This window comes from Juglans regia, chromosome 8 (genome assembly GCF_001411555.2).
Source record: "Juglans regia cultivar Chandler chromosome 8, Walnut 2.0, whole genome shotgun sequence".
NCBI lineage: Eukaryota > Viridiplantae > Streptophyta > Magnoliopsida > Fagales > Juglandaceae > Juglans > Juglans regia.
Window position 1 is genome coordinate 8408498 of NC_049908.1, and position 26896 is coordinate 8435393.

Genomic DNA, 26896 nt, shown 5'->3' on the forward strand with positions numbered 1-26896 from the left:
AACAACTATTTCTTGAAAAAATGACTTTTTTATTAAAATAAGTCTATTTTCGTAACAAATAATTATTCTTATTGGAAATAATCATTCACAAATATTTTTTTATCTCTATTTGTTTATTTTTTGTAGTAGTTACGTATGTACAACAAAATAAAATATTTTAAAAGTTGTATAAAATATTTTTATTTAAAAATTTGAAAATTTGAAAAATTAAATTATTTATTATATTTTACGTAAAAATTTGAAAAAATTATAATAATTACATGAGATGTGAGAGTTTAAGAACATTATAATGATTACGTGAGATGAGAGAAAACCAATATGCTTCTCCTCTCGTTTCTTTGCCCACGTTGTCTGAGTTCTCTTATAAAAACCTTTGGAGATCCATTGCCTTCTTTGAGTTCTTCACACGTGGGATCGTTGCATGGATGACATAGAGCCGAGGAAAAAGGAGGTTCTTTTGAGGTGTCTCTCTCGTGTAGAAGAGTTAGCTGGTTGGACTCATGACATGTTTCAAGTTTTCTGTTTTGTTTCATACTCAATATATACAACCTTTGTTAATACTTATTCTGTTTGGGAATCCATAAATGTTTTGATTGAGAACGACGTGGAGTTGCAGCTTTTGGTTTGTTTAGTCGATATTTAATTCAAAATCTAGAAGCTGGATACATAACTATTTGTGCATGCCTGTAATCGTTTTCCTTTTTAATCTTTAGACCATCTTACAAAGAAATGAATCCTCCACAGCTATTCCAAGCAAATGTTCCTGTGATACTTGAACTAGATATGAAGTTTTGTTCAATAGAAGCTGGGATTTTACCTTGTGAGAATCGAGAAAATTTTGAAATAAGCCATCGGGTAATTAATTCCATGTGATTCCTTTGTACCCCCTTTTGTTCGAGCGAGCTGCAGGTGTTGGCATTTTGTTATATGTATGAATGATTTAGCCATTTTGGGTATTTTTCCGTTTTATTGTTCGAATCAGTCGTGTTTCAGACAGCAGTCAATTAATCTGAACTCTCTCTCTCTCTCTCAAGGCATTTTTCATAATATTGGCTTTTGGTATGGTTAGTGAAGGTCGTTTTCAAGATTGCGAGGGAATCTCAACATGAAGCTTTTGCATCTCTTCATCACAGCATCAATTCCAGTCTTGAAACTACTCTTGATTACCGGACTTGGGGCTTATCTTGCTCGAGATAGTATCGATATTTTGGGGGAAGATGCTAGGAAGCATTTAAATACTGTTAGTTCGTTGATTCAATTCTATGTTGTCTCACAAGCATTATTGATTAAATGCACTGTGCAGTCTCTAAGTATTCTTTGTTTGTTAACAGGTTGTATTCTATGTATTCAGTCCAGCCCTCGTAGCCTCCTACCTGGCACAAACAATAACAAGCACGAGCATGGTTAAGATGTGATTACAGCTCTCAGTCCATTTAACCTACGAGTTCAGCTATATATATAAAGTCACTTTTACATACTCATTAGGCACTTCACTAATGTAATTGGCCAAAACAGTTATTTTTTATTAAAAAAAGTGATGCAGCCAATTACATTAGTGAAATTCATAAAAAATACGCAAAAGTGACTGCACATAGAGTTTTTGTTAATCTATGCCAAAGCTCACTGGAAAAAAAATTCAATTCTTTTTTTAGTATTACAATTCTAGTATTTTGAAGTGAATTTGGTTGGGTGTGTAGGTGGTTTATGCCAATTAATATCCTCATCACATTTATTATTGGCTCTATTCTTGGATGGATAGTTATCCTAGTGACAAGAGCTCCTCCACACCTGAGAGGCCTCATATTGGGTTGCTGCGCTGCAGGTAAACATATATATAAATATATATATATATATATGTATGTAAAGATATATGTTTATATAAAGATATAGATATAGATACTTCCTTTCCTTTATTGTTCAAAATAACTAGATGACAGAAGTGTAGCAATCCTTTCATTAAGGAAGATGATGGACACAGAATGCAATTTTTAAGGAAGATTTGATTTGATTTCACCTGCTTACTCACTTTTGCAATTAGAAGTTTAATCAGTCATTGGAGGAGGCTCTGACCTGGCTTTCGAAAGCTGGATTACCCTCGAAGGCTTATCAACCTCACTCACCATTGACTTATTGCACCAATGGTGGGTTAACTTAACCATGCATAGCAGAGTCGTTGCGGTTGTAGAGGCTGATTACCTTGACAAGAAACAATAAACAGGATTTTTTTTTGTCTCAACATTTTTTATGACTTGTTTGTTTATTTTCTTTGGTGCAAACATAGCTAAAGTAATTACTTCCAAAAAAATTCTGTGTCGTTTCATCTTCAAAGTACACTCTAATTTTATCCGAGGATGTAATCCAATGAAGTGCTATTATTCTATTATGTACTACGTTATAAATCATTGACACACTTTTTCCCCTTATGTGAACAGGAAATTTAGGGAACATTCTGTTGATTATAATCCCGTCTATTTGTAAAGAAAAAGGAGGGCCATTTGGAGCACCTGATGTCTGTCAAACATATGGAATGGGTTATGTTTCACTTTCAATGGCGGTATTTCCCTTTCCTTTTATTTCATTTCTTTTTCTGGACTGAACTCTGAAGTTATTTATAATATTTTGCTTGGATTCCAAGTGTGAAGGATATCAGATGATCTTGCTAGTTGCTTCTTGTGAGTTTTAAGGTGTTTATAACCACTTTTACTATATAATAACCACCATCAAATCGTCTGAGTAAGGCTCTAGCCTAATAAATTGAGAATGTTCGATTATGGTTGGTATCTCATACAAGAGAAAGTTTATCCAATTGAGATTTTAAATAATCATATGGTATACATTTATCGCCTTCAGTTTAGAATTTAGTTGTCCTAATACATGTAATGTGAGCATTTGTTTCAGTACATCTTACCCTGTTTAACTATGATTGGCCAATTTCCAAGTAGATTTCTACTCTCGTAATTGTTTGCTGTGACACTTCAGATAGGAAGCATTTATTTGTGGTCCTACGTGTATAATATCATACGGATATTTTCAAGGAGAAGCACCAAAGGATCAGAAGTAAGAGAAATCTCTATCAGTATGCCTTCCAAAGAATCCTCCACATCAGTCCTAGAGAGTTGCATAGAGCCGCTACCTTCTTCCTCCAAGGATATGATAGCTGAGGACAATGAACATCATCAATGTGCAGTTCCCTGCAGTAGATCTGTAGAGAAACCTGAGGTTGTCTCCAGCATCAATATGGTTAGCTTTTTATCTGTATATTACTTCTTACATTAAATATTCTTTGGCGTTATTTCATATCCTAGTTGCAACCCTGGCTATAAACTGTCCCACTTGTCTAACAAATTTAGGAATTCTTGTTGCAAAATGCAAACTTAGGAAAGGCCTGAAAGGGGCTTTCAGTATTTAGCTACAATTTTGAAACTTACAATTCATTTGGCAAAATAATTGCAAATACAGATAATGAGATTCGCCTGGTATCATGTTAAAGGTCCCTTACGGGACGATTTCTTCTTCTATTTGACATGCAGCAACCGGAGAGCTTTACTTCTTATTGGTACATTATGTGAAAATTATGTCTCTCTCTTTTTCTTTTTGGGGTATTCTGGTATTGAGTTGATGGTGTCAATTGGGATATTAGACAACCCGACTCAGTCTTGGAGCCCCGTTGGCTGCACTTGAAGAACAAACTTATTTTTGCAGAAAAAGAGTTGTCTTAGCATGACTTTCTTTTATAATGTTTCATTCCCAAATAGTTAAGATTTTACTTTTTTTCTGTATGATTCATTATGGTAGATCTAGTAAATTCTTTCACTGGTTTATGGTTTATTGTAGTATTCACATTCAGAGAAAAGAGAAAGTATTCTGTGATTTCATTATTTATTGAACTCAATTTCAGGTTTCAGTTACAGATAAAGTAAAGCAAAAAATATCAATGATGTTCAGAAAAACTGATCTGAACGCAATACTTGCCCCTTCAACTATTGCAGCGGTATGACCATTGAGCAAGCTTGTTTTCATCTAATCCCGTTTCGTGTACTTTTAGCACCGTTTCCTTGGGTAGATCTGGTATCTAAATTAACTTTCCTAAACAAAACTAATTTCATTCTCCTTGGTGGATGTACTTTGCATTTTATAGAAGAATGAGTTATACAACTATAGGAATGAGATATCTTATGTTTCCAACTTCTAAATAGAATAACTTTTCACATCTATAACATGCCATGTGCTACGTCCTGGCCCTAGGTGAATGTATAAACTTCATTGGAGCTTTGAAATAGCACTAGGTGATCAGATTATAACCTATTATGTGAAAGCTGTTAAGATATAAAATGATAAAATCTACCTCTTCCCATCAGCTTAAGCTTTTGGGACAAGTGGTGATTTCACATAGTATCAGAGCAGAGGTCCTGAGTTCGAACCCCGACTCTACACTCTACCCCATTTAATTAAATATTCCACTTGTTGGGCCTACTCATTAAGGGGAAGTCTGGCCCACAAGTGAGGGGGAGTGTTAAGATATAAAATGATAAAATCTACCTCTTCTCATCAGCTTAAGCTTTTGGGACAAGTGGTGATTTCACAAAAGCATGTGTCTCATGTTTGGTGCCACTGTGCCTTCAATCTGGAGGACACCCTATGTCCCCCCATCAGAATGTTAGACTCCCAAGTATGTCCAAACTTGGAATGTGCTGCTTTTCTTTGCTAGTGGGGAGTCTGGTATACTTAATCCAAACTTTTGCTTAGTTATGGACACATTGACCTCATGCTCTTTTCTCGTGTAGATTGTTGGGTTTGCAATTGGACTCGTCCCCGAGATCCGAAAGTTAATGATTGGTGAAGGTGCTCCTCTTCGTGTTATCCAAGACTCCGTCCTCTTGTTGGGGTATAAAACTCATGCCCTAAATCTGTTAAACTCTGGATATATCAGTCATTTATCTTTTTTCAGGATGTAGGTAATAGATATTTGTTGGTTAATTGAATGAGTTTATAGAATTCAGCACATTTTATATCTGAAGGTGCACTTTCAATCCTCAAATATTGTTAGAGCTTATTGTGAAAGTGGGTGAATGAGCATTATGAATCGCTCTTGCTGCACAATGTACTTACTCCATGACCTATACAAACTATTGCATCATATCATGCAAAGGCATATATAGAAAGGTATCCAGAATGGCATAATTTTGATATCGATTCATTAGTAAAAACGATTCTCTTATTTTTGAATTGCTGAAATAAGAACTTTACTCCAAAGACGAAGTGCCAAACAAGAAATTGGATTTTATTTATTTGCATCGTTACATTTCACAAAATGAGAATCTTTTGTTGTTCAACTTCTCCTTGCTGCTAAGTTTCCCAATACTCTCTTCACAACTACAGAGATGGAACCATTGCAGCTATGACTCTGATAATCGGTGGAAACCTTGTCAACGGTAATAATTGATATGAGGATCATCTTTTGACATCAAAGCCCAACTTTCTGTTGGACTTTTGCCACATTTGCAACAGGGAAGTTGCAACTGATATTTTGTCTTTCAGGTTTGCAAGGCCAAGGAATTCGAAAATCCCTTATCATTGGCATTGTAGTCGTTCGTTATATTGCCCTGCCTTTGACAGGGATTTTCATTATTAAAGGTGCCCATCAAATTGGTTTGGTGCACTCGGATCCATTGTACCGGTTCATTCTCTTGCTCCAGTATGTAGTTCCTCCTGCTATGAACATAGGTAAATCTGTTCATTCAGAAATAAAGTGGCTTGAAAATTTTTGCCATAGTTCTTTAAAATATCTTGAATGTTTTGATAATTCGTAAACCAAAAAACTTAGTTGGAATTTGTTTGAAGTCTTATTCAATTGACTTGCATCTGGACATTGTTAAACCTTTTAATTCTAATGTCAAATGCCAGGAGTCATCACTCAACTGTTTGGAGCAGGAGAGAGTGAATGTTCTGTGATCATGTTGTGGACTTATGCGTTGGCTTCGATTTCACTTACTCTATGGTCAGCCGTCTTCATGTGGCTAGTGGCTTGAAGTCTCAGCTTTTATTAAATACATCCACTATCTTGTAAATCGTCTCCGGTCTAATGGAATGTGCGACTTACAACAGATTTTGGAAAGATATGCACTTTTTTTTTTGTTGTTGTTGTAGTATTTGGAATAAGAAGGTCGGACCAGATTAAATATCAGACTAGTGAAATTAGATTCATAGATATTCTGATCAGTTGTGGAATTCAGACTAGTGAAATTAAATTTGGTTTAACACAGCCATAAGAAAACCATATTTTCATTAAAACATTTTAAAGAGGATTCTGTGCAATGACATCTAGAACAAATTCAGTCATAAAATGATACGGAAGTTTATCATTGCCAAACTGATCTGGTTATAAATTCAGTCTTTTGATCTTTTCTGTTTAGCTTCGCTTGACTTCAACTCCAAAGCTTCAATTTGAGTTTGTATATTCCAACAGGGACTTTGCTCTGATTGCGATGAGAACTTTGTACCCAACCATCGTTGTAAAAAATTATTTTTGATCGAAGGAGTTTATATGAATGAGGAAGGAATGGAGGGAGAAGAAGAGGAAATGGAGTGGGCAAATTAGGAGGAGGAACCTGTGATCTCACTGCGTGCCATTGTGGGAACCACGTTGCCACAAACCATTTGGATTAGAGTAATCAAGGGACATGGCATCACTGTTCTTCTCGACTCAGGAAGTTCTCACAATTTCTTGAATGCCTCCTCCGCGGAGGCCATGGGCTTGTCACTTCAACGTACGCGTGGGATGAAGTTAATGGTTACAAATGGGGAGAAGTTAGATTGTAACAGTCGATGCGATGGGGTCCAAATAATTTTCCGTGGTACTATGTTCCCCATTGATTTTCTCTTGCTAGCCATTGAAGGGTGTGACGCTGTCCTAGGCACTTAGTGGTCGCACACATTGGGGCCAATATGGTGGGATTTTACAAAACTTGTGATGAGTTTTGAATACAAGGGAAGCCGATTGGAGTTGGAGGGGATTAAGGGGCCGATGCATAAGGTGGTTTAAGGGGGAGTAGCAACTAGGGAATTAATCCAGAAGAAGGATGGCCTCCTCTGCCAGTTACTTCCCACTGACCCCAGGAAGATCAGTGCACCAGCTACCATGTTTTCAATTAATCTGGGTGCTAATTTTGCAGGTCCTACAGCCATTCCATTCCATCTAGACCGGTTATTGCATGAGTACGAGGGTGTTTCTTCCGAGCCTACGGGGCTCCCACCTGACCGATCCCACAACCATCAAATCCCATTGAAGCCAGGCTCAGGACCAGTGAATGTGAGGCCCTACCGCTATCCGCACTATATCAAGGGAGAAATTGAAAAGTTGATCACCAGCTTGCTGCAATCGGGAGCTGTGCGGCCCAATAACAGCCCTTACTCGTTGCCGGTGTTAATGGTTAAAAAAAGGATGGATCATGGTGGCTTTGCGTGGACTACATGCCCTCAACCAAATCACGGTAAATGATAACTTTTCGATACCCATCATTGATGAGCTGTTGGACGAGTTAAATGGGGCCAAAATTCTTTTGAAGTTGGATCTTCGCTCGAGCTATTGCCAGATTAAGATGCACACTTCGGACATAGAGAAAATGGCGTTCTGCACTCACCATGGGCATTACAAATTTCTCATTATGCCATTCGAACTCACCAACTCCCCATCAATCTTTCAGTCCCTCATGAACGAAATTTTCAAGCCCGTATTGCGAAGGTATGTGCTGATTTTTTTCGATGACATTAATATATAGTCGAAATTGGGGGGACCATTTATCGCATCTCAAGGTTGTATTAGGCATGTTGCAATCTAACAAATTGTTTGTAAGGATGGACAAGTGTCAATTTGGACAAGGACAAGTGAGTTATTTGGGACACATGATATCCGAACGTGGGGTTGCCATGGACCCAGAGAAGGTTGCGGCAATGATCAAATGGCCCCAGCCGAATTTTATTTAAAGCTCTTCGCGGGTTTCTTGGATTGACAGACTACTATTGAAAATTTATCTACAACTATGGGTAGATTGCGGGACCCTTGACACAACTGCTAAAAGAGAGGCCTTCAATTGGAATGAATAAGCCGAATCTGCTTTCCTTCAACTCAAGTAAGCCATGACAATGCGCCTTGTTTTGGCACTTCCGAATTTCTCCATACCATTTGTGGTAGAATGTGACACCTCCGAATTTGGCTTGGGGGTAGTGCTCATGCAAGAGGGAAGGCATGTGGCGTACTTTAGCAAGACACTCAAAGGTCGAAACTTGAGCTGGTCCACTTATGAGAAGGAAGTCATGGCGTGGTGGCAGCCATCCGAAAATGGAGGCCATATTTACTTGATAGCAAATTCATCGTCCGAATGGATCACAAAAGTTTAAGGCACTTGTGGAATCAAACCATAGCCAAGAAGGTCCGGCAAAAATGGCTCATTAAATTAATGGGCTATGACTTCGTGATAGAATATAAAAAGGGACGGGATAACTTCACAGTGGACAACCTATCTCGACGTGAGGAAGAACCACTGGAACAAGGAGAAGTTTTTGCTGTTAGTAGGCCAATTCCCAATTGGACAGAGGCCATAAAAGAGGAAGTTATAAATAAACCGGACTTGAAAACATTGGCGAAAAAAATCCAAGCTGGAGAAGCCATTGGACCATGGAGTTTCAAGTCTGGACTTATTTTTTACAGGGATTGGATTTACTTAAAAAGGCCAACTCTCCCCTCATACAACCTATTCTCAGCGAGTTCCATGTCGACACCCATGAGGGTTTTCACAAAACGTGGTAGCGGCTCAAAGCAATTTTTTATTGGCCCAGGGTAAGGACTCACATGAAGGTGTTCATATGAGAGTGCGATATATGTCAACAACACAAGAGTGAACACACCAAATCCGTAGGTCTCCTCCAACAGTTGTCCATTCCTGTTGCTATGTGGTCAGACATATCCATGGATTTCATAACTAGGCTTCCCAATTCACATGGAAAAAATGTTATTTTTGTGGTGGTGGATTGACTATCGAAATTCACTCACTTTGTGCCTCTCAAGCACCCCATTTACGGCAACAATGGTGGCTCAAATTTTTTTAAAAAATGTGTTCAAGTTATATGGACTACCAACATCCATTGTGTGTGATCGTGATTCAACTTTTACTAGCAAATTCTGGCTTGAGCTTTTCCAGCTACAAGGCATCAAGTTCAATTTTAGCTCTTCTTATCATCCGCAAACAGACGGGCAAACCGAAGTGGTTAACTGCATGCTAGATATGTACTTACGATGCTTCATTAGCGACACCCCAACGGTGTGGGTTAAATGGCTACCATGGGTAGAGTACGTCTATAATACCAGCACACACTCCAGCACTGATCGGACCCCTTACGAAGTGGTTTATGGCCGAAAGCCCCCAACCCTGGTTTCATATGTGCAAGGAACAACAAGGTGGAGGCAGTAGTTCAGACACTTACGGATAGAGATTAGCTATGATCAGGGGCATTAAGAAAGGAGCTTCCAACCAGGCGACTTAGTCTACGTGCGACTACAACAGTATAGGCAGAACACAGTGGAGAGAAGGACTAATAGGAAGTTTTTCGCCAAGTACTACGGGCCATTCAAGGTTCTAGAACGTATTGGGCAAGTGGTCTATCGATTGGATTTTCCTCTTGGCTTGTGTGTCCACCTCATGTTTCACATGTCTCTCTTCAACATAAAATTAGGCAACAAGGCGATGTCATCCATGGAGCTTCCAGAATCAGTGCTCAGCTCACCACCGATCGCACTGCAAGTCGTCCTATCATATCGTGGCCAAGGGAATAGAGCGGAAGTCCTCGTCCATTGGAGTGGCAGCTGTAACGCTCCAATGGAAGGCCCAAACCACATGACTTATACTTCAAAATGACTAGTCAATGATACAATTGGAGCCTCATTGGAACCTTATAAAAAGCAAGAACTTCTCATTCCCAAGCAATGTGGGATCACATACACCACCAACCCTTATCAATATCATATGAGGTATCACAACAGCAGCCCAGAAGAAGCCACCTAGGAAAACCAAGCAGCAATCAAGGTGCAATTTCTGGAATGTTTTCTCGAGGACAAGGAAAGTTTTGAAGAAAGGGAGGAATGATACGGAAGTCTAACATCCTACTTGGAAATATCTTATTTGGCAACTAAGGGTATTTTTGGGCTAGAGAATAATTGTTTGAAGAGGCAAACTTGCATATTTCGGAACAAATCGATTACGATTTATTTCATATGTTTCCTTGTATGCAAAAGTTGACTATAAGTATGTAATGATGCTATCAATAAAGTTATCAGACAATTATTCACAAACTAATGTTTGTAGAGGTAGGTTCCTCCTAAAAACCCATGTTCATCCTTTCACAAAATTGATCAACGTAGGTAAAGCACGCAAACACGATCCAACATCTTTTCCAGTCTACCCACCAGTTACACATTCCGTCTCTAGAGCTTGAAACATAAAACAAATTTGGTTTTCTATAAAATTTCTGTTAATATCCAGCGGAAAGATTTCCCATCCAGGTAGCTTTCTGTTCAAAGTGAGTCCTTATCCAGATCATTGAAGTAAGGATGTTCCATAGCTTTCTTTGCTGAGATCCACATGGAGGGCTCATACTGCAACATTTACTACCAAACACAGCATCTTAAGCATGTCAATTATTACATCTTTTTGTCTAGAGCAACCATTGCATGGCCAATTGAAGTGGTATTAGGTCCAACTTACAGATAACAGATCCAGTCCATCCTTATCCAAGTTAGGAACAACTGTTGAAAGATGTTTGGGTCTCCATTGGGGGTACTTGTGCCAATGTGTTAGGTTGCTTACCCCAGGCCACATTTCATCATTTGGGGTACCTAATAACCTGCATAAAAACCCAGAAAAAAAAAATACAGTGGCACACGAATACAGAAGCCAGGGTGACGCATTGAGAGTGGATACTACATCACTAAACTTGAATATGTGAAAGAGCTGTTGCAGTTCAAAATCTCCTTGAAACAGTGCTTGCATTGTGATGAGCTCAGCTACAACTAAGATGAAATAAATAAACTAAAATAAATGTTTGATATGGTAACGAACAAATTTAATTGAGGATCAAACCAATTTCACTAAAATAAGGATCTTTTACCAAATATACAGCCAACAAACCACCATCTACTACGGTTGAGTAATGGGTAGACCCTAGAAGGACTTCTAGAGCTCTATACCAAAGAGTCAATATCTAGAACAACAATTAGGCACAGTTTTTTCTTATGATTTAGTTAAGAGAACTTGAGATAAACATAAAGACATACATGAGAAAACATGATTTTACCTCATGAGTATACTTCTTGATTGGAACAGTGTAGCCTCGAGCCAGTCCAAGGTCTGCTATCTTAAGCATCATTGTCTTTGGGTCCATCAAGAGATTATGAGGTTTCAAATCCTTTTAACATAAAAACAGTAAAGAGAAAGAGTCTATCATTCTAGTTTGCTCATTTATAACGATTCGTTTTGAAGGAAAAATTAAGTCGAAAAATTACCTGTGTAGGATTCCATGACCATGGCAAAAAGCAACACTCTTGCAAAGTTGGAACATTAAACTTTTCATAAATATCCCCCAAAAACATTTGTAACTATGATGGAGGGAAAACGACCATAAATCAGTGATTCAGAATCATTCATTTACCTTGACGGTTTTGGCAAGAATGTTATCTCCGGTTTGACAGAAACTCTGGATAAATTTTTTTAGATCAGTTTCCATGTACTCGAAGACCAGGTAGAGTATTGTCTTCCTTTCATTGTTTTGACCTTGTTTGACATCATTCAACATGTTGGGTGCGTTGTTTAATTAAAAAACTGTAAGAAAATACAACGGAAAAATACCTCAAGCTCAACTTATAAAATTGCTCCACAAGTTCCTCCAAATTGATAAATCTCAAGCGTTTCCTCTTAGTGACAAAGTGTACTATATAAAACTAAAGTAACACAACAAATGCACAGCCTAAATATTTTATCAATAGAGAGAAAAAAGAGAGAGTTTTTGTATATTTTAGATAGTTCCAAAAAACAATTGAGGGGGGGGGGGGGGGTTATATAAGCCTTCAATTGCCATTTAAATGGACATCCCTAAAGTGTCTAAGACATGACTAGACACTTTAGGGATGTTATTATGCTGGTCTTCTTTGTGAGAGATTTGGCGTATGTACTCCTACCTTTCTACAGATGTACTTGGTGGTCGCACGACCTATTTACTTGTATGAATAAGATTGAGAACATTAGAGAGATGCAGACTGGCTGATGCGTTACTTGATTATAATGCATGACCTTTACAAACAAGTAACGCATCAAGATCAAGCATTTTGAACCCTTTTGAGTTAAAAAACTCAGAACAATGATTGACTACCTCCAAATCATTTCAATGTGTTCACAACCTTAGCTGCTGCCAAGATGTAGCATCATAGTTTGACGTCAGCAAATACTATTGAAGATACAATATCAAAGAGCCTTTCCTTTGCACTCATATCACTCAATTTTGGTCGAACCGCTTTACCAGCAATGCCTCTTTAGACCGTATCAATCATGGCCATAGCCAATATACCAAAGTAGCAGACATCACAACCTCTATCTTGTGACATAGTCAAAAGTAAATGATATTTTTTTAAAAAATGAGACTCACATAGTGAGAAAGAGGGAAACCTTTTACTCACTTACTCATATGGTCGAATAAGCACATGTAGTATGAAGCACATGCTACGATGGATTTCTTTTTCTCAAAGATGCAAGGCTATTGGGAACAAATGGGTTCTAAAGGTCAAGCGCAAGTCGGATGGATTAATAGAAATGTACAAAGCTTGCTTAGTGGCGAAAAGATATACCCAACTGGAGGGTATAGACAATGAGAAAACTTTTTCACCAGTGGTGAGGTTTGCCTCAATTCGCCTGATTCTATCTATAATAGCAAACATGGATTTAGAACTCTACCAAATAGATGTTAAGACAACATTTCTTAATAGAGAACTAGATGAGGAGATCTATATGGATCAACCAACGAGTTTTGTGGTCAAAGGTTAAGAGCGCAAAGTGTGCAAGCTCAAACGATCTATATGTGACCTAAAGTAATCATCTAGACAATGGTACCTCAAATTCCATCGATCCATTCTCTCGAATGGGTTTACGATGATCATGGAGGACCATTGTGTCTATGTCAAAAGGTCCAAGAAGAGTTTCATTATGTTGTCAACATAACTATTCTTTTGTGGCGACTATCCACCCTTTATCATTTCTAGCTAGTATGAATGAGGCAGAATACATTTTAGGAGTTAAGATCTATAGAGATCACTCAAAGAGATTTTTGTGTTTGTCGTAACAAAATTACATAAAGAAAGTTCTCAATGCTTCCTAATGAGTGGATATAAACTCATTGAAACTCCTGTTGCAAGAAGAGAGAACTTGTTCAAAGATATCCTAAGACTCAAAGCGAAAAGGAAAAGATGGTCTGTGTCCCTTTTGCTAATGTTGTGGATAGTCTGATGTATGCAATGATGTGTACTCGGCCTGATATATGCTATACAGTTGGCTTAGTGAGTAAATTTCAATATAACCCCGAACTGACTCACTGGAAAGTAGTTAAGAGGATTATGCGATATCTCAAGAGAACTGCGGACTACGTGCTGTGCTATCAGGGTTCAAATTTACAGCTAAGAGATTACAGTGATGACGATTGGGGCAGTGACCTAGATGAACTCAAATCAATCACTGGGTATGTCTTTCTGCTCAACAAAGGCGCTATTACATAGAACAGCAAGAAACAACCATGTATAGCTTTATCCACCATTGAGGCAAAATGCATAGCTTGTTTTGCAGTAGTTTAAGAAGCTATTTGGTTACAGAGGTTCCTCAAGCATTTAGATATTGACACGGATATTTCAGATCCGATGATAATATTCTGCAATAGCATGACAACTCTTGTATATGCTAAGGACTTAAAGTATCATGAAAGAACCAAACACATAGATATAAGATATCACTATATCAGAGACATGGTAGCGCAAAAAGAAGTGGTTCTGAAACAACTTTCTACGAGTCGCATGGTTGCTGATCCCTTAATGAAGCCTATAGCAAGAGATTTGTTTGAGGCTCATGTTAGAAATCTAGGACTGCGTAAACTGTAAATGTAATTTGTGTTTCAAATGACATTGAGATGTAACATTTCCTTTGGGATATTAATACAATATGATTCAGTTCTTGTTTTTATCGTATTGTTTTTTCTAATACACACACAAGATATGTCAACAGGCTTAGATCAGCTCACTCACACGAGCGATCGCCTCTAGCGCTTAAGTAACGAGTAAAGATAATATATTATGTCCCTAGGTACTTGTCCAAAGGGATAAGTCGGTTGACACAAAGATATGTCGCCTTAGAGGGAACTAAGATGAGGTTCATTGAGAGGACTATGCATGGGTTACCCCACCATCCATGTAGCATGTAGTTAGCCAGATGCGAGATCCTCTTTGATGTCTTGGAGGCGTGCAAATAGAGGAAATCGGGTTAGACGCTTAAAGAGCAGCTAGACTAAGATCTGTAAGGGAGTGAGATAAGGCCTCCAATACCTCTTACTCATCTAAGACATATTGGATCTTGCGATGCCAAATGTCGTTATTCTCCCCATCCAATTTATCCTCGTTGTTTAAATCGGCAACTATACTCTTGGATGTCATTTCACCACAACACGCAAAGAATGGATATTACACACACACACACATTTCGGTATGTAAGGATATTATCTAATTGCATTTATTTATATATATTCTTTGCACAAGACTTTGGTACAAGAAAAATGTTTTAACCACAAATAGATTTTACAAAAGTAAATATATAAGTGACGTGGTTTTGATGTGGTATATTAGATTGTAATTTTTTTTATTGTAAAATAGATCTAACATATCATATGAAGTCATGTTAGTTTGTGAATTTATTTTTATGAAATATTTTTATGGTTATAACACTTATATTCATCCAATAGATAAAATTGCTATCATCAACAATGTAACGTCCCAAAACCGGTTGGCTCGGAGAATTACTACCTATCACTTAAGAACATGTTTCCCAACACAACTAAAATAAAAATCTAAAACTTTATTAGTAAAACTCAATCTCAAGTACTCTAAATAACCACATTGAAACTCTACAAAGTTATTACTGTAGCAAAATAAACTAAGGAGTCCAAAATCTCTTGGTAGTTATAACAAACCAAATTAATAACTTCAAAAGTCTTACTAAACCCAAGCCCAAGATATAATTAAATCTAAAAGACATTAAGACATCAGAATTCCTTCTTCTAACATCATCTCCCAGCTTAAACATGCTCACCAATCTAATCCAGGTCCTCAGTTGGACTCTCCACATCATCTGAAAAATATTATGAAGATAGGGGGTGAGTTATCAACAACTCAGTAAGTAGAGGATATATGCTAGCGTGCAAACATGAGCATTTACAAAGTATAGCATGCAGAACAAAACATTTTCCTGAGTTATCATGCAGAGCGGAACATATTTTCAAAAGTAACAGAGCGATGGTTTTAAGACACGTAAAACCCATAATACTTTGGCATAACATAAACTGAGTATCATCATCAGATCAAAACAGAGCATCAAACAGAGCAGAGACCATGTTTCACCCCCGTGGTAGGGTTGTGCTAACCCCGGTGGCCAAACCAGGCAGAGACAGAGGTGAAATCTTTCCTTTATTCTTCTCGGAGCCCCGAGTGTGCACACAGGAAAGACCACAATAAAACCACTTTGTTTCCAAAGTGGGTGCACTCAGAGACAGAGAAGTTGGTACCAACCCAAACAGAGCAGAGCATAACAGAGCAGAGCAGAGACAGAGTCAGATACAAATACTAGTACACCATGCCAAAGGTTTTCAGATGTTATATCAAAATAATACAGAGTACCAAAACAGAATCAGACAGTTTACACACACTGAGAACAAAAGCCAGAACATCTTTCCAAATAAATGTACAATTTTCCATATTCTCAATATCGCTCCCTTTTTTAGATTTCAGAAAAACACATGATAGAATTTAGCTCATGTCTACACAATGCATGTCAGAACATTTTTTTTTTCACACAGATTTGATGAATAATGCAGATAAGCGACCGAGGTTGATCTTTGTTTTCACAAGTTCTCATCATATCACAAAATATGCAAGTTTTCATAAAATCAACCTTAGTCTTATTAACTTGTATAAAACCTAACATATGAACCCCGCTTACCTGGACAACTTAGCTTTTCAGAATTTTCCTAAAAAAATGTCGAGTCGAATATAAATCGCCACCTATAAAAATAATAACATAATTTCCGTAAGTTTTCAATCAATCACGGATTTTAATATTTAATCCTAAACTTCTAAAATAACCTATTTTAATATCTCAAAACTTAAAACTCTCATAATCTCAAATTATATCATCACTTCCTAAAAATCACCAATATTCACCATGACTAACGTCAAACTCAAAACACCAATATTTAAACCCGACACAGCCAACAAATTTCATAGCATAAACCAATCTCACACAAACAATTCCATCATCCAATCCAACCGACCCTCTTACTCCTCGGACTCAGTCCGGCACAACCAACAAATTCACAGTAAATATGAATTAGTGCAGAAATACATTTAAATCTCAAAAGTTCTTTGAAAAAAATACTTACAATGCTATAATATAAGTTTTGAAAGATCACGGAGGTACTAGAAGCGGCAACGCAGCAACAAAATAGTGCCAAATGCACTGTGGCCGTGGGTCTCAAAAACCCACTTTTCAACAGGTGTACACGAAGACCCGAGATTGATAGGGTAGGACTTAAGAATGTTGGTGAAGCTAGTGGTGGTGGTGGTTGGCCGTGGGTGGCGGAGTAGAGGGCGGTCGAAGGCTAAAATATCCAAAAAGAAAATGTTGATGGTGGGGCTTCACCGGTGACAGATCGGAGGTGGGGATGGGTCCATTGGGTTGCTAGGAAGTTGATGATGATGTGGTGAGAAGATGGTGGCTGGAGGTGGCACGATGGCGGCGCAACGGCGCAAGGAGTGCCGCGGCTTGGTGATGCGCGTGGGAGCTAACGACGGCGCGGTTGGGGCTGAGATTACAGGGGGTGGTCGCCAGTGGCTGGGGAGGACGGTGGGCCGGGCGGTGTCGCGAGGAGGCAGGGCTGGGTGGATGAAGGAACGGACGGAGAGAGGGAGGGGGAGAGTCGTGCGGTGCGCGGGAGAGGAGAGGAGAAAAAAAGAAAAGAAAAAGAAGGAAAATAAAAAAATAAAAAAAAAAGAAAAAGAAAAGAGGAAAAAGAAAATGTAAGGAAAGAAATGAGGTCCAAACCTCATATCTTGGGTCACAAAAATGATCCAACAGAAAAGATTTTAAAACAGCAAATAAAATAAAATAATTCAAACGTAATGATTAAAATGAAAATAAATAATTAAACCCAACAATAAGTTAATTTAATATGAAAAACAATTTAAATGTATTACAGTAATCAATTATAAAAAAAAAGCACTTCAGAATAATTTTCACAAAATTAAAATCATAAAAATAAACCCACTAAAAATCCAACTAATTTTAAAACAAGAGAATAAATTTTTAAATTAATAACAAATAATCTTTCAATTAAAAATACACTAAAATATGAGGTGTTACAAACAATTTTAGGATACTATACTTTAAATAGAATATCATGTCAAGACAATTGTTCATCACAAGTTTTGGGCCAACAAGAACAAAATGAAATTAAGGCTAGAATGTTACGAGTAATGATATTTGTTGTCATAAAGTATAAATAAATTTTTAGCAGCGGCACTAATTTGATTTAAAAAAAAAAGAGTTAAAAGGTCTATTTAAAAAAATATAGAGGTTGTCTTTGCAAACATAAGTATGGTTTTTATATTAATTAATTAGAAACTCAACATCCAAATTTTTACGTTTAACAAATTGATGCATAGACTTTTAATTTTTACAAAATTAATATATAAACTTTAAAAAAAATTGTAATTAGTTGAAAACTTTATCAATTTTTTGTAATAAGAGATTGATGTAAATATTTAATTTTGTTTTTTTTAGAATTTAAATATTAATTTTATAAAAGTTGAAAATCTAGAGTTTAATTTGTAAAAATATAAAAAATATATATATATACAAAACCGGGCACAATTAAACTTTTTTATTTTTTATTTTTAATTTACCTCTGGCATGAATTTGAATTTTAAATCTGTAGTCGTTGCCTCAACGGGAACATAGAGCGCCTCTCGCCTACTCCCCAAGTCTTGTGTATATTTCTCATTTTGGATTCACACCTTCTTGCACACGACTAGCCGTTTGAAAGAGACACGGGAGAGAAAATGGAGGGAGCAGGAGGGGTAAGGACTGTAGTGTCTGTCTGCCATGGATGCATACCAGAAGCTAGAGAAGGTAGGAGAAGGGACGTACGGGAAGGTGTACAGGGCGAAAGAGAAGGCGACCGGGAATATCGTGGCCCTGAAGAAGACTAGCCTCCACGAGGACGAGGAAGGCGTCCCCCTCCCACTACTCTCCGCGAGGTTTCCATCCTCCGCATGCTCTCCCGCGATCCCCATGTCGCCAGGTATACTCTGTTTGTTTCTCTATTTTTTGACAATCCCGCTTCTCGGTTCCCTTTCAATCAATTCTTAATATATGTTTAATGTTAACTTTTTAAGTCCTGAGTTTTATTTCTGTGGTTCGTAAAATAGTTTATTGTGATGGGGGTTCTAGCTGGTATCTAGCGTTTCATTTCCATGGAGATTTGATTTTTTTTAGGGGGTTTATTTCGTCAGTTAATTCTTTGGCTTGCAACTTCTTTGTTGCTGTGATTTGATCCTCTCTTCTTTGGGTTGTGTTTGCAAAATAGTGGTACCTGTTTCGTGTTGGTTTTCTAAAGTCGATCTTCTTTCTTGAGCATGTTCCTTGTAGCTTTTTACTCTTTTGTGCAAATATTTATAGAATTTTCCACTTCCAATCTTACGTATCTTGAACTTATTGTCTGTTTATTGATTTGTAATGGGTGTAGTCTAGCATTAGATTTATTTTTCTTATGCTATACAGGATCAGTTTCTTTCCAAATTACATTTTTTTTTTTTTTAATTTAATCTCTCTTCCATTTCTTTCTATTGCTTAAGAGGTCTTAGTTTTTGTTGAATGGAGGGGCGCCCACGTGGGGCTGACCCCTCCCTCCTCTCCCGTGTCTAACTCATGGCGTTACTTACTTGTAACGTTACTGCCATTTAAATGTCAATTGAAGGCTGGCCAGCCGTGAGGGGTGTACTATATATAACTCTCCTTAATTATTTTTTAGAATTATCTAAAATACATAAAAGTTTTTTCTCTTTTTGTTCTTTATTGATAAAATATTTAGATTGTGAATTTATTAAGTGTTACTCTAATTTTATGTATTATTTATCAATCAGGAGAAACTTGTGGAGCAATTTTATAAGTTGAGATTGAGGTATTTTTCTACTGTATTTTCTTACATTGGTATCAGAGCTTTTATAATTGCTTCCGATTCATATATTTTTTTTCTTGCACATGCTTGAAATCTGAGTGCCATTTTTGTTTGTCCTCTATTTTTTTTTCACGTGACCAGTAGCCATTTGAAAGAAGAAGATGACTTCTAAGTCGTCTGGGCTGGGCTGGGCCCTTCGGCCCATTAGTTTTTTAAAAGAAAAAAAAAACAATGGGCTTGGGCCGAATAGGCCATTCTGTTAAATAAAAATAAAATCAAATGGCCATTTTTTGCAGCCCAACACTGTTTACACCCATTTTTTTAACACAAATAAAAGAGGACAAAAAGTGGCACACTTAGGTAAGACCACCTACTAAACCAAGGAGCAAGGCGCACCAATGGGGTGCGAGTTTTCTTTGGTTTGGGTGAGGGTTTTAAATGTTACATGTGATTTTTTATTTAATATTTTAGATTAAATGTGACTACATGTGAATATATGGTTATATTCATGCTATTTTTTTTAATTCTATAATTTTATATTACATGTGATCTTTTATTTAATGTTTTAGATTCAATGTCATTACATGTATGTGTGAATTGAACATATGGATATGCGATTATTTTATCATCCACGAATGTTAGGCTTGAATGTTTAGATATTAGTCTTCATTTCTTTAATGATGAAATAGAAAAATTTCCACTAAGTAGTCTTAGTTAGAATTGTGAGTGTAAATGATAGGCTGAAAGAATTGCAGTGACCCTAGTAAAAATTGTAAATACACTGTATAGCCAAAAGACCATAGTGGCCCCAGTAAGAACTGTAAATGCACTGATGGAACAAGAAAATTGGACTGTAATGGTCTTCTATGAACCATCTTTGTAGACTGGCCCAACAGGTTACTGTGGTTGGAGTAGCTATCTTGTAGATTTGCCCAAAAGGTTACTACAATTTTAGTAGGATCTATGTCTTTACGCGTGACTAGGTAGGTGACTACTTAAGATAGTTAGAATATGGTCGAGATTTATGATGATTAATTCTCTCATATTTGTTTTAAATTTGTACGGGAATTAGATTAGAAATTTAATAATTGGATATAGTGGCGCAAGAGATGATTCTGAAGTTTAGCGATGTTTTGATCTTGCAACATGTCTAAATTATTCTTTTTCTAGCTTGGATGGACGCGGCAGATTTCTTAGGTGTGTGCGCGTGCGATATCCCTTCTTTGCGTGTTGTTGTGAAATGACATCCAAAAGTATAGTTGCCGATTTAAATAAATGAGAGAAATTGGATGAGAAGAACTATGACATTTGGCATTCCAAGTACAATATGTCTTAGATGAGCAAGAGGTATTGGAGACCATATCTCACTCCCTTATTGTGCCTGGGGAAGAGGACTTGGAACAATACAAGATAAATCATCTAGCCTAAACTCAATGGGCTAAGAAAAATAGGTGCGCACGTATAATATAGTTAAGCAACTTGCACAATGATCTAGTTCGAGACCTACGACACTGCCCAAAGCATGTAGTAAGCTTTGAAGATGAAGTTTGGGGGCAACTTTAGTCACTAGGTTGCGTGGATGAACTATGAGGTTTGACTCCTATAAAATGCGTTTGATCACATGATGAAGCAACATCGTAAGGCTATGTCGACCATGATCCACGAACTTTAGTCGGCAGGAAACAACCTGACTAATGGACAACAAATCCAAGCCGTGATAAGATCACTATCAAATTCTTGAGAAAATATGAGCCAGAACTTGACATTTAACGAGAATATCAAAGACTTTGGTGATGTCTTGCGTCACTTGGAATTGGAGGCTAAGCGCTTAGAGGCTGCTAAGCCCAATCATACGGCTTATGTGGCTAATTCTGGTTCGCGTAATGCATCTAGGCCTAAGCGCAAGAAGTCCAAAAATGGGATAGCTGCTAGACAAATTAAGGTGTTAGAAACTTCTCAGAGTAGCAAGAGGGGCAAGCGCAAGAAGAACAAGTAAAATTAGAGTGCTTAAACTGCGGAAAGAATGGCCACCACTCCGCTCGTGACTGCACTGAGCCGAAGAAACTACACTTTGACCTTTCTCGTATTGTTTTTGTAACTAGTCATGTGATGATTGCTCACTTCCATCTTGTGTGGACTGTTGATTCCGGAGTGACCAAACACATAGCACGAGACAGAGTCAGATTTATTGAGTATCATCGGATTCCAGCTGAGAGTCATGATATCGAGGTAGGGAATGGAGTTGTAGTGGAGGTATTGAGACTTGGTACTTACAAGCTGGACTTGCAGGGTGGCCACACTCTTTTCCTCCACAATATGAGGGAGGGCCCATCCCGAAAGGCCTACCAACGCCAACTTTGGAGGTGCCAATGGTCCTGGGGCTCGAAAACTTGCCAAACCCTATCACTAAGCACTAAACAGGACCCCCAACTACACGCAAACGACAGCACGTGCCCGTAGCGGATTTGACAGACCCAGGGTGTGCTGCGAGCAGTGCTTGTGTCAGGAATCCCGACAAGGGCAGACCCAGGCGGTACAAAGCAGAGGACTGATCCAGGAGGTGGCTGCGGGACAAACCTAGCACCATTGACACGGCACGATCTCCTGCTACGCCGCAGACTGCACACTGGGTGACAGAAACGTAGGTGGTGGCGGGTTTAACACCTGACGCACCACGATCTCCCATGACAGTGGAACCAAGATCAGATGTAAATAAGGGAGATTCCTTCGACGGGGATCTCTCGCTCTTTGTCCGAGAGTGATCGGAGTGATCCCAGGATTCATCGGAGCCTCTTCCCCCTCTTAGTTGTAGGTGACTTGGAGTTGGGCATCGCGGTATTGCTCGGGCTGCGAACCACGATATCAATAGTGGCCCTGTCTGTGGGATTCATTTTCCTATAAAAGTACTTCGTATGCCGGCAGTGATGTAGTTCCAGACTACAAGAAAGGAAGATCAAGAGGAAGAAAGAATGGAAGCACGACTCGTGATACTGCTTGGGTTGCGAAACACCACATCAATAGTGGCGCCATCTGTGTGATTCATTTTCCATAAAAGGGTGTACTTCGTATGCCGGCAGCGACATGGTCCCAGACTACAAGAAGGGAAGATCACGAGGAAGAAAGAATGGAAGCATGACTCGCGAGCATGGAGGAGACCATAAGAAAGCTAACGGAAGAAGCGGGGACGCTCTGCCAGGAGAATGTAGCCCTTAGGTTCGCCAACTAGCAGCTTGCAAGGGAAGCAGAATCGAGTGTTAACGAGTAGGAGGGCTCGCGAGATGCACTTTAAAATCTGAGAGTTAGGGGACAAACAGCAGATCGGCCGAAATATGGAAGTACTCGTAGACGATCTATTGATAAAAAACAAAGAGTCTGGGAAGCACTTAACAGATCTACGAGAAGCTTTCTCCGTCCTCCGTCCTTCGGCAATATCGGATGAAGCTCAACCCTTTGAAATGCGTGTTTAGTGCGGAGATAGGTAAGTTCTTAGGGTACATGGTCTCAGAGAGATGGATCGAAGTGGATCCCGAGAGGAATCAAAGCAGTGATGGGAATGCCTTCCTCCCGTAACCTTAATGAAGTCCAAAGGCTGGCCAGACAAGTGGTAGCCCTGAACCGATCCATCGTCCGATCAATCGACTGGTGCTTACCCTTCTTCAAAGTCTTGAGGAAGGCCCAAAATTGGGATGAGACTTGCGAAAAGGCCTTCATCGATCTGAAGTTGTACCTGAGTCACCCTACTACTAAGCCAGACGAGACCTGGTGAGACCTTGACTGTGTAATTGGTAATGTCCCCACAGGTTGTATCGGCCGTACTGGTCCTAGAAACGAAAGGACATCCAGAGGTTCTTGTAGGAAGGACAACTACCCAAAGACCCGAAAAAGGACGAAAAGTCAGGAACAGGGCAGCACGGTTCACCCTGCTGAAAGGAGTGCTGTATAAAAGAGGTTTCTTCGAGCTGCACCTTAGGTGCCTCTCATCGGACGAAACCCAGTACTTGCTTGCAGAAATCCGCAGAGGAATTTGCAGAAGCCACTTAGGAGGAAAGGGCCTTAGTTACGAGAGTAACTTGGGCTGGATACCAATGGCCCGTTCCCTCAGAGATGCAGAAGAATTCGCCAAGAAATGCCCAAGATGTAAGGAGCACGGACTGATTCCGCATTGCCTAGCAGAGGAGCTGACCTCAATCATGGCCCGTGACCATTCGCCCAATGGGGCCTAGACCTGCTATGCCGCGGACTGACACAATGGGTGATAGAAACGTAGTTGGTGGCGAGTCTAACACCTAACGCACCACGATCTCCCTTGACAGCGGAACCAAGATCAGGTGTAGTAAACAAGGGAGATTCCTTCGATGGGCATCTCTCGCTCTCCGTCCGATACATTCTGTATTTTCTTCATAGAATTCTCCACTAACTTAGGCATCAGAGTGATCCCAGGATTCACTGGAGCCTCTTTTCCCTCTTAGTTGCAGGTGACTTGGAGCTTGGGCATCACGGTACTGCTCGGGCTGCGAACCACGATATCAATAGTGGTCCTGTCTGTGGGATTCATTTTTATATAAAAGTACTTCGTATGCCGGCAGTGAAGTAGTTCCAGACTACAAGAAAGGAAGATCACGAGGAAGAAAGAATGGAAGCACGACTCGTGATACTGCTTGGGTTGCGAAACACCATATCAATAGTGGCTCCGTCTGTGTGATTCATTTTCCGTAAAATGGTGTACTTCGTATGCCGGTAGCGACATGGTCCCAGACTACAAGAAGGGAAGATCACAAGGAAGAAAGAATGGAAGCACGACTCGCGAGCATAGAGGAGACCATAAGAAAGCTAACGAAGGAAGCGGGATGCTCTGCCAGGAGAATGTAGCCCTCAGGTTCGCCAACTAGGAGCTGATAGGGGAAGCATAATCGAGTGTTAACGAGCAGGAGGGTTCGCAAAAGGCCTCGACAGACATTGCGGTGAAAGAAGAGAGGCGCGAGATGCACCTTAAAATCCGAGAGCTAGGGGACAAATACGCACAGATGGAGAAGAAGATAGATACCCCATCAACCGTAGACTAGCTACTCATCAGCTCCGACCTCTCTTACAGCGTGGAAGTCATGGCCATGCTGCTTCCCCGCAAGTTTAAAGTCCCCAGAAGGAAACTTTCGACGAATCCAAAGACCCACTGGAGAATCTAGAAATAATGAAGGCCCACATGTCCTTGCATGGTTTACCGAGAGAGGTTGCCCGTCGAGCCTTCCCACTAACTCTGAAGGGACCTGCCCTGACCTGGTTCTGGTTGTTATTGTCAGGAACAATAGAAACATTTCAGGAGCTCGCTCGCCTCTTCATGACGCAATACCTGGCCAGCCGTGAGAGCCGGCGCCCGGCAGCTTACCTCCTTATTGTCAAACAACGGGATGCCGAGAGTCTGAAGTCCAATCTCTCACGGTTCAATTGAGAGCACATGACCACAGACGACCAAAATGAAAAAACCACGTTGGCAGCACTTTTGGGAGGAATATGGCCACTGAATCTGTCTATGTTCGAGATAGCACGAAAGACTCCTACCACTCCAAGGGAGTTCATGGATTGGGCGAATGGGTTCATTAATGATGAAGATGCCTTTGAGGCCCTGACTGCCCCACGACAATCCGAGGAGGGGAAAGGAGGGGGAGCGTCGGAGGTGAAGAAAAAGGGAGGCACTAGAACCAATCAAGGACCCCGCTACAGAATCTAGAAACAATCAAGGCCCACATGACCTTGCATGGTTTTCTAGGAGAGGTCACTTGTCGAGCCTTCCCACTAACTCTGAAGGGAGCAGACCTGACCTGGTGGTTGTTATCATTAGGAACAATAGAAAGCTTTCCAGAGCTCGCCCGCCTTTTCATGACGTTGTTCTTGGCTAGTCGTAAGAGCAAGGGCCCAGCAGCTTACCTCCTTACCGTCAAACAACAGGACGACGAGAGTCTAAAATCGTATCTCTCAGGGGTCAACCAAGAGCGCATGACCACCGACGACTAAGATGAAAAGACCACGTTGGCATCACTCCTTGGTGGAATATGGCCACTAAATCCATTTATGTTTGAGATAGTATGAAAGACTCCTACCATTTTAAGGGAGTTCATAGACCGGGCAGATGGGTTCATTAATGCTAAAGACACCCTCGAGGCCCTAACTGCCCCGCGACAATTTGAGGTAGTGATGGCCAGCCTGAAGCCGTTAGGTCAGCGACTCAACCACGACCGAGGAGGGGAAATGAGGGTAGCGTCAGATGCGAAGAAAAAGAGAGAGGCACCAGCTCGGCCCCAAGGAGGGTGGGCCACACCTACACAAACTTGGCAGTAGAGGGGAACCGACACTCAAGCCCTAAAAAGGAACAAACTCAAGAGGCGGAAAACCATTCGTACAGTGAGTACCACATGAATAACCAACACAGCACTTGGGATTGCTATGCCCTGAAGAGAATAAAGGAAGAATAGCAGAAGAATAGGGCGCGCCAGTCGGAGGAATAAACGGATCGACGTGGAGGTAGTGCTCGGGCTTTCGGCAGGAAGGAAGCCCGAGGAGGCAGGGGCTCGAGCTAAGGATAGAAGGCAAAGAAGGACCCAGGGGAGATTAGTACAATCGCTAGAGAATACGCGGGGGAGGTGGAGCCACGTCAATTGCCTGAAAGGCACACGCCCAGAGGGCGCACTACAAGGACGAAGTGGTACAGGAAGCACCGCGATAACCCTCGACTTCAGGGACGAAGAAAGTGTCCTTCACCCACATGACGATGCATTAGTGGTAACGATGCAAGTGGAAGACGTCAGAACATGGAGAATCCTGATCAACGACGGCAGTTCGGTAGACATCATATTTTGGGAAGCCTTTGTCAAGATCGCTCGACTCCAATGCCACTTAAAGGCTTCACAAGAGACATCCAAACAATGGGGGCCATTACTCTCTTAGTCCTAGCAGGAAAGGCACCCCAGGACTGCGACCACCATGACCAACTTCTAGTTGACAAGACTCCATCCTTGTACAATGCCATACTAGGACGTCCCACCCTGAACAGCTTGAAGGCAGTGACGTCCACTTACGATCTCAAAATGAAGTTTCCCACCGACTCTAGGGTGGGCGAAATTTGCGGTGAGCAGGTCCTAGCACGGGAATACTACGACCGGGAATTGAGGCACGAAGTCAAAGTTGTAGCATCGATCGAATGGCTAGAAGAAGCTCTCAAGCCGGGTGCACCCCCAGCCCTGATCGAATGGGACAGAGAAATCCATGATGAACAGGCCCTCCAACAGGCTGCACCCAACGAGCCGTTGGAACTAGCAACTGTCGATGAACAGGAACCTAGACAACAGGTTCAGATTGAGACAAAGCTAGACCCAGA

General features: G+C 40.0%; 2 protein-coding genes and 1 pseudogene across 8 annotated transcripts; 2 read left to right on the forward strand and 1 right to left on the reverse strand.

Moving 5' to 3' along the window:
* Positions 1 to 425: 425 nt before the first annotated feature.
* LOC108989090 (protein PIN-LIKES 3-like) lies at positions 426 to 6248 on the forward strand. 7 transcript variants are annotated; one of them, XM_018962581.2, is made up of 11 exons: positions 426 to 491; positions 1070 to 1240; positions 1332 to 1411; positions 1698 to 1822; positions 2433 to 2554; positions 2980 to 3240; positions 3899 to 3991; positions 4785 to 4885; positions 5380 to 5432; positions 5539 to 5724; positions 5905 to 6248. In XM_018962581.2, the coding sequence occupies exons 2-11, from the start codon at positions 1106 to 1108 to the stop codon at positions 6027 to 6029; spliced, it is 1281 nt and encodes a 426-aa protein (XP_018818126.1). In that variant the 5' UTR covers positions 426 to 491; positions 1070 to 1105; the 3' UTR covers positions 6030 to 6248. The 7 variants fall into 7 exon arrangements, with proteins under 7 accessions (XP_018818126.1, XP_018818125.1, XP_018818124.1 ...); XM_018962580.2 differs by having other exon boundaries at positions 430 to 491; positions 1075 to 1240; XM_018962579.2 differs by lacking the exon at positions 426 to 491 and adding an exon at positions 611 to 855.
* Positions 6249 to 10567: 4319 nt separating this feature from the next.
* LOC108989092 overlaps positions 10568 to 26896 on the reverse strand; it is a 43610-nt pseudogene continuing 27281 nt past the window's right edge.
* LOC118343732 (cyclin-dependent kinase B2-1-like) lies at positions 18441 to 19542 on the forward strand. Its single transcript, XM_035693166.1, has 2 exons — positions 18441 to 18651; positions 19493 to 19542. The coding sequence occupies exons 1-2, from the start codon at positions 18453 to 18455 to the stop codon at positions 19516 to 19518; spliced, it is 225 nt and encodes a 74-aa protein (XP_035549059.1). The 5' UTR covers positions 18441 to 18452; the 3' UTR covers positions 19519 to 19542.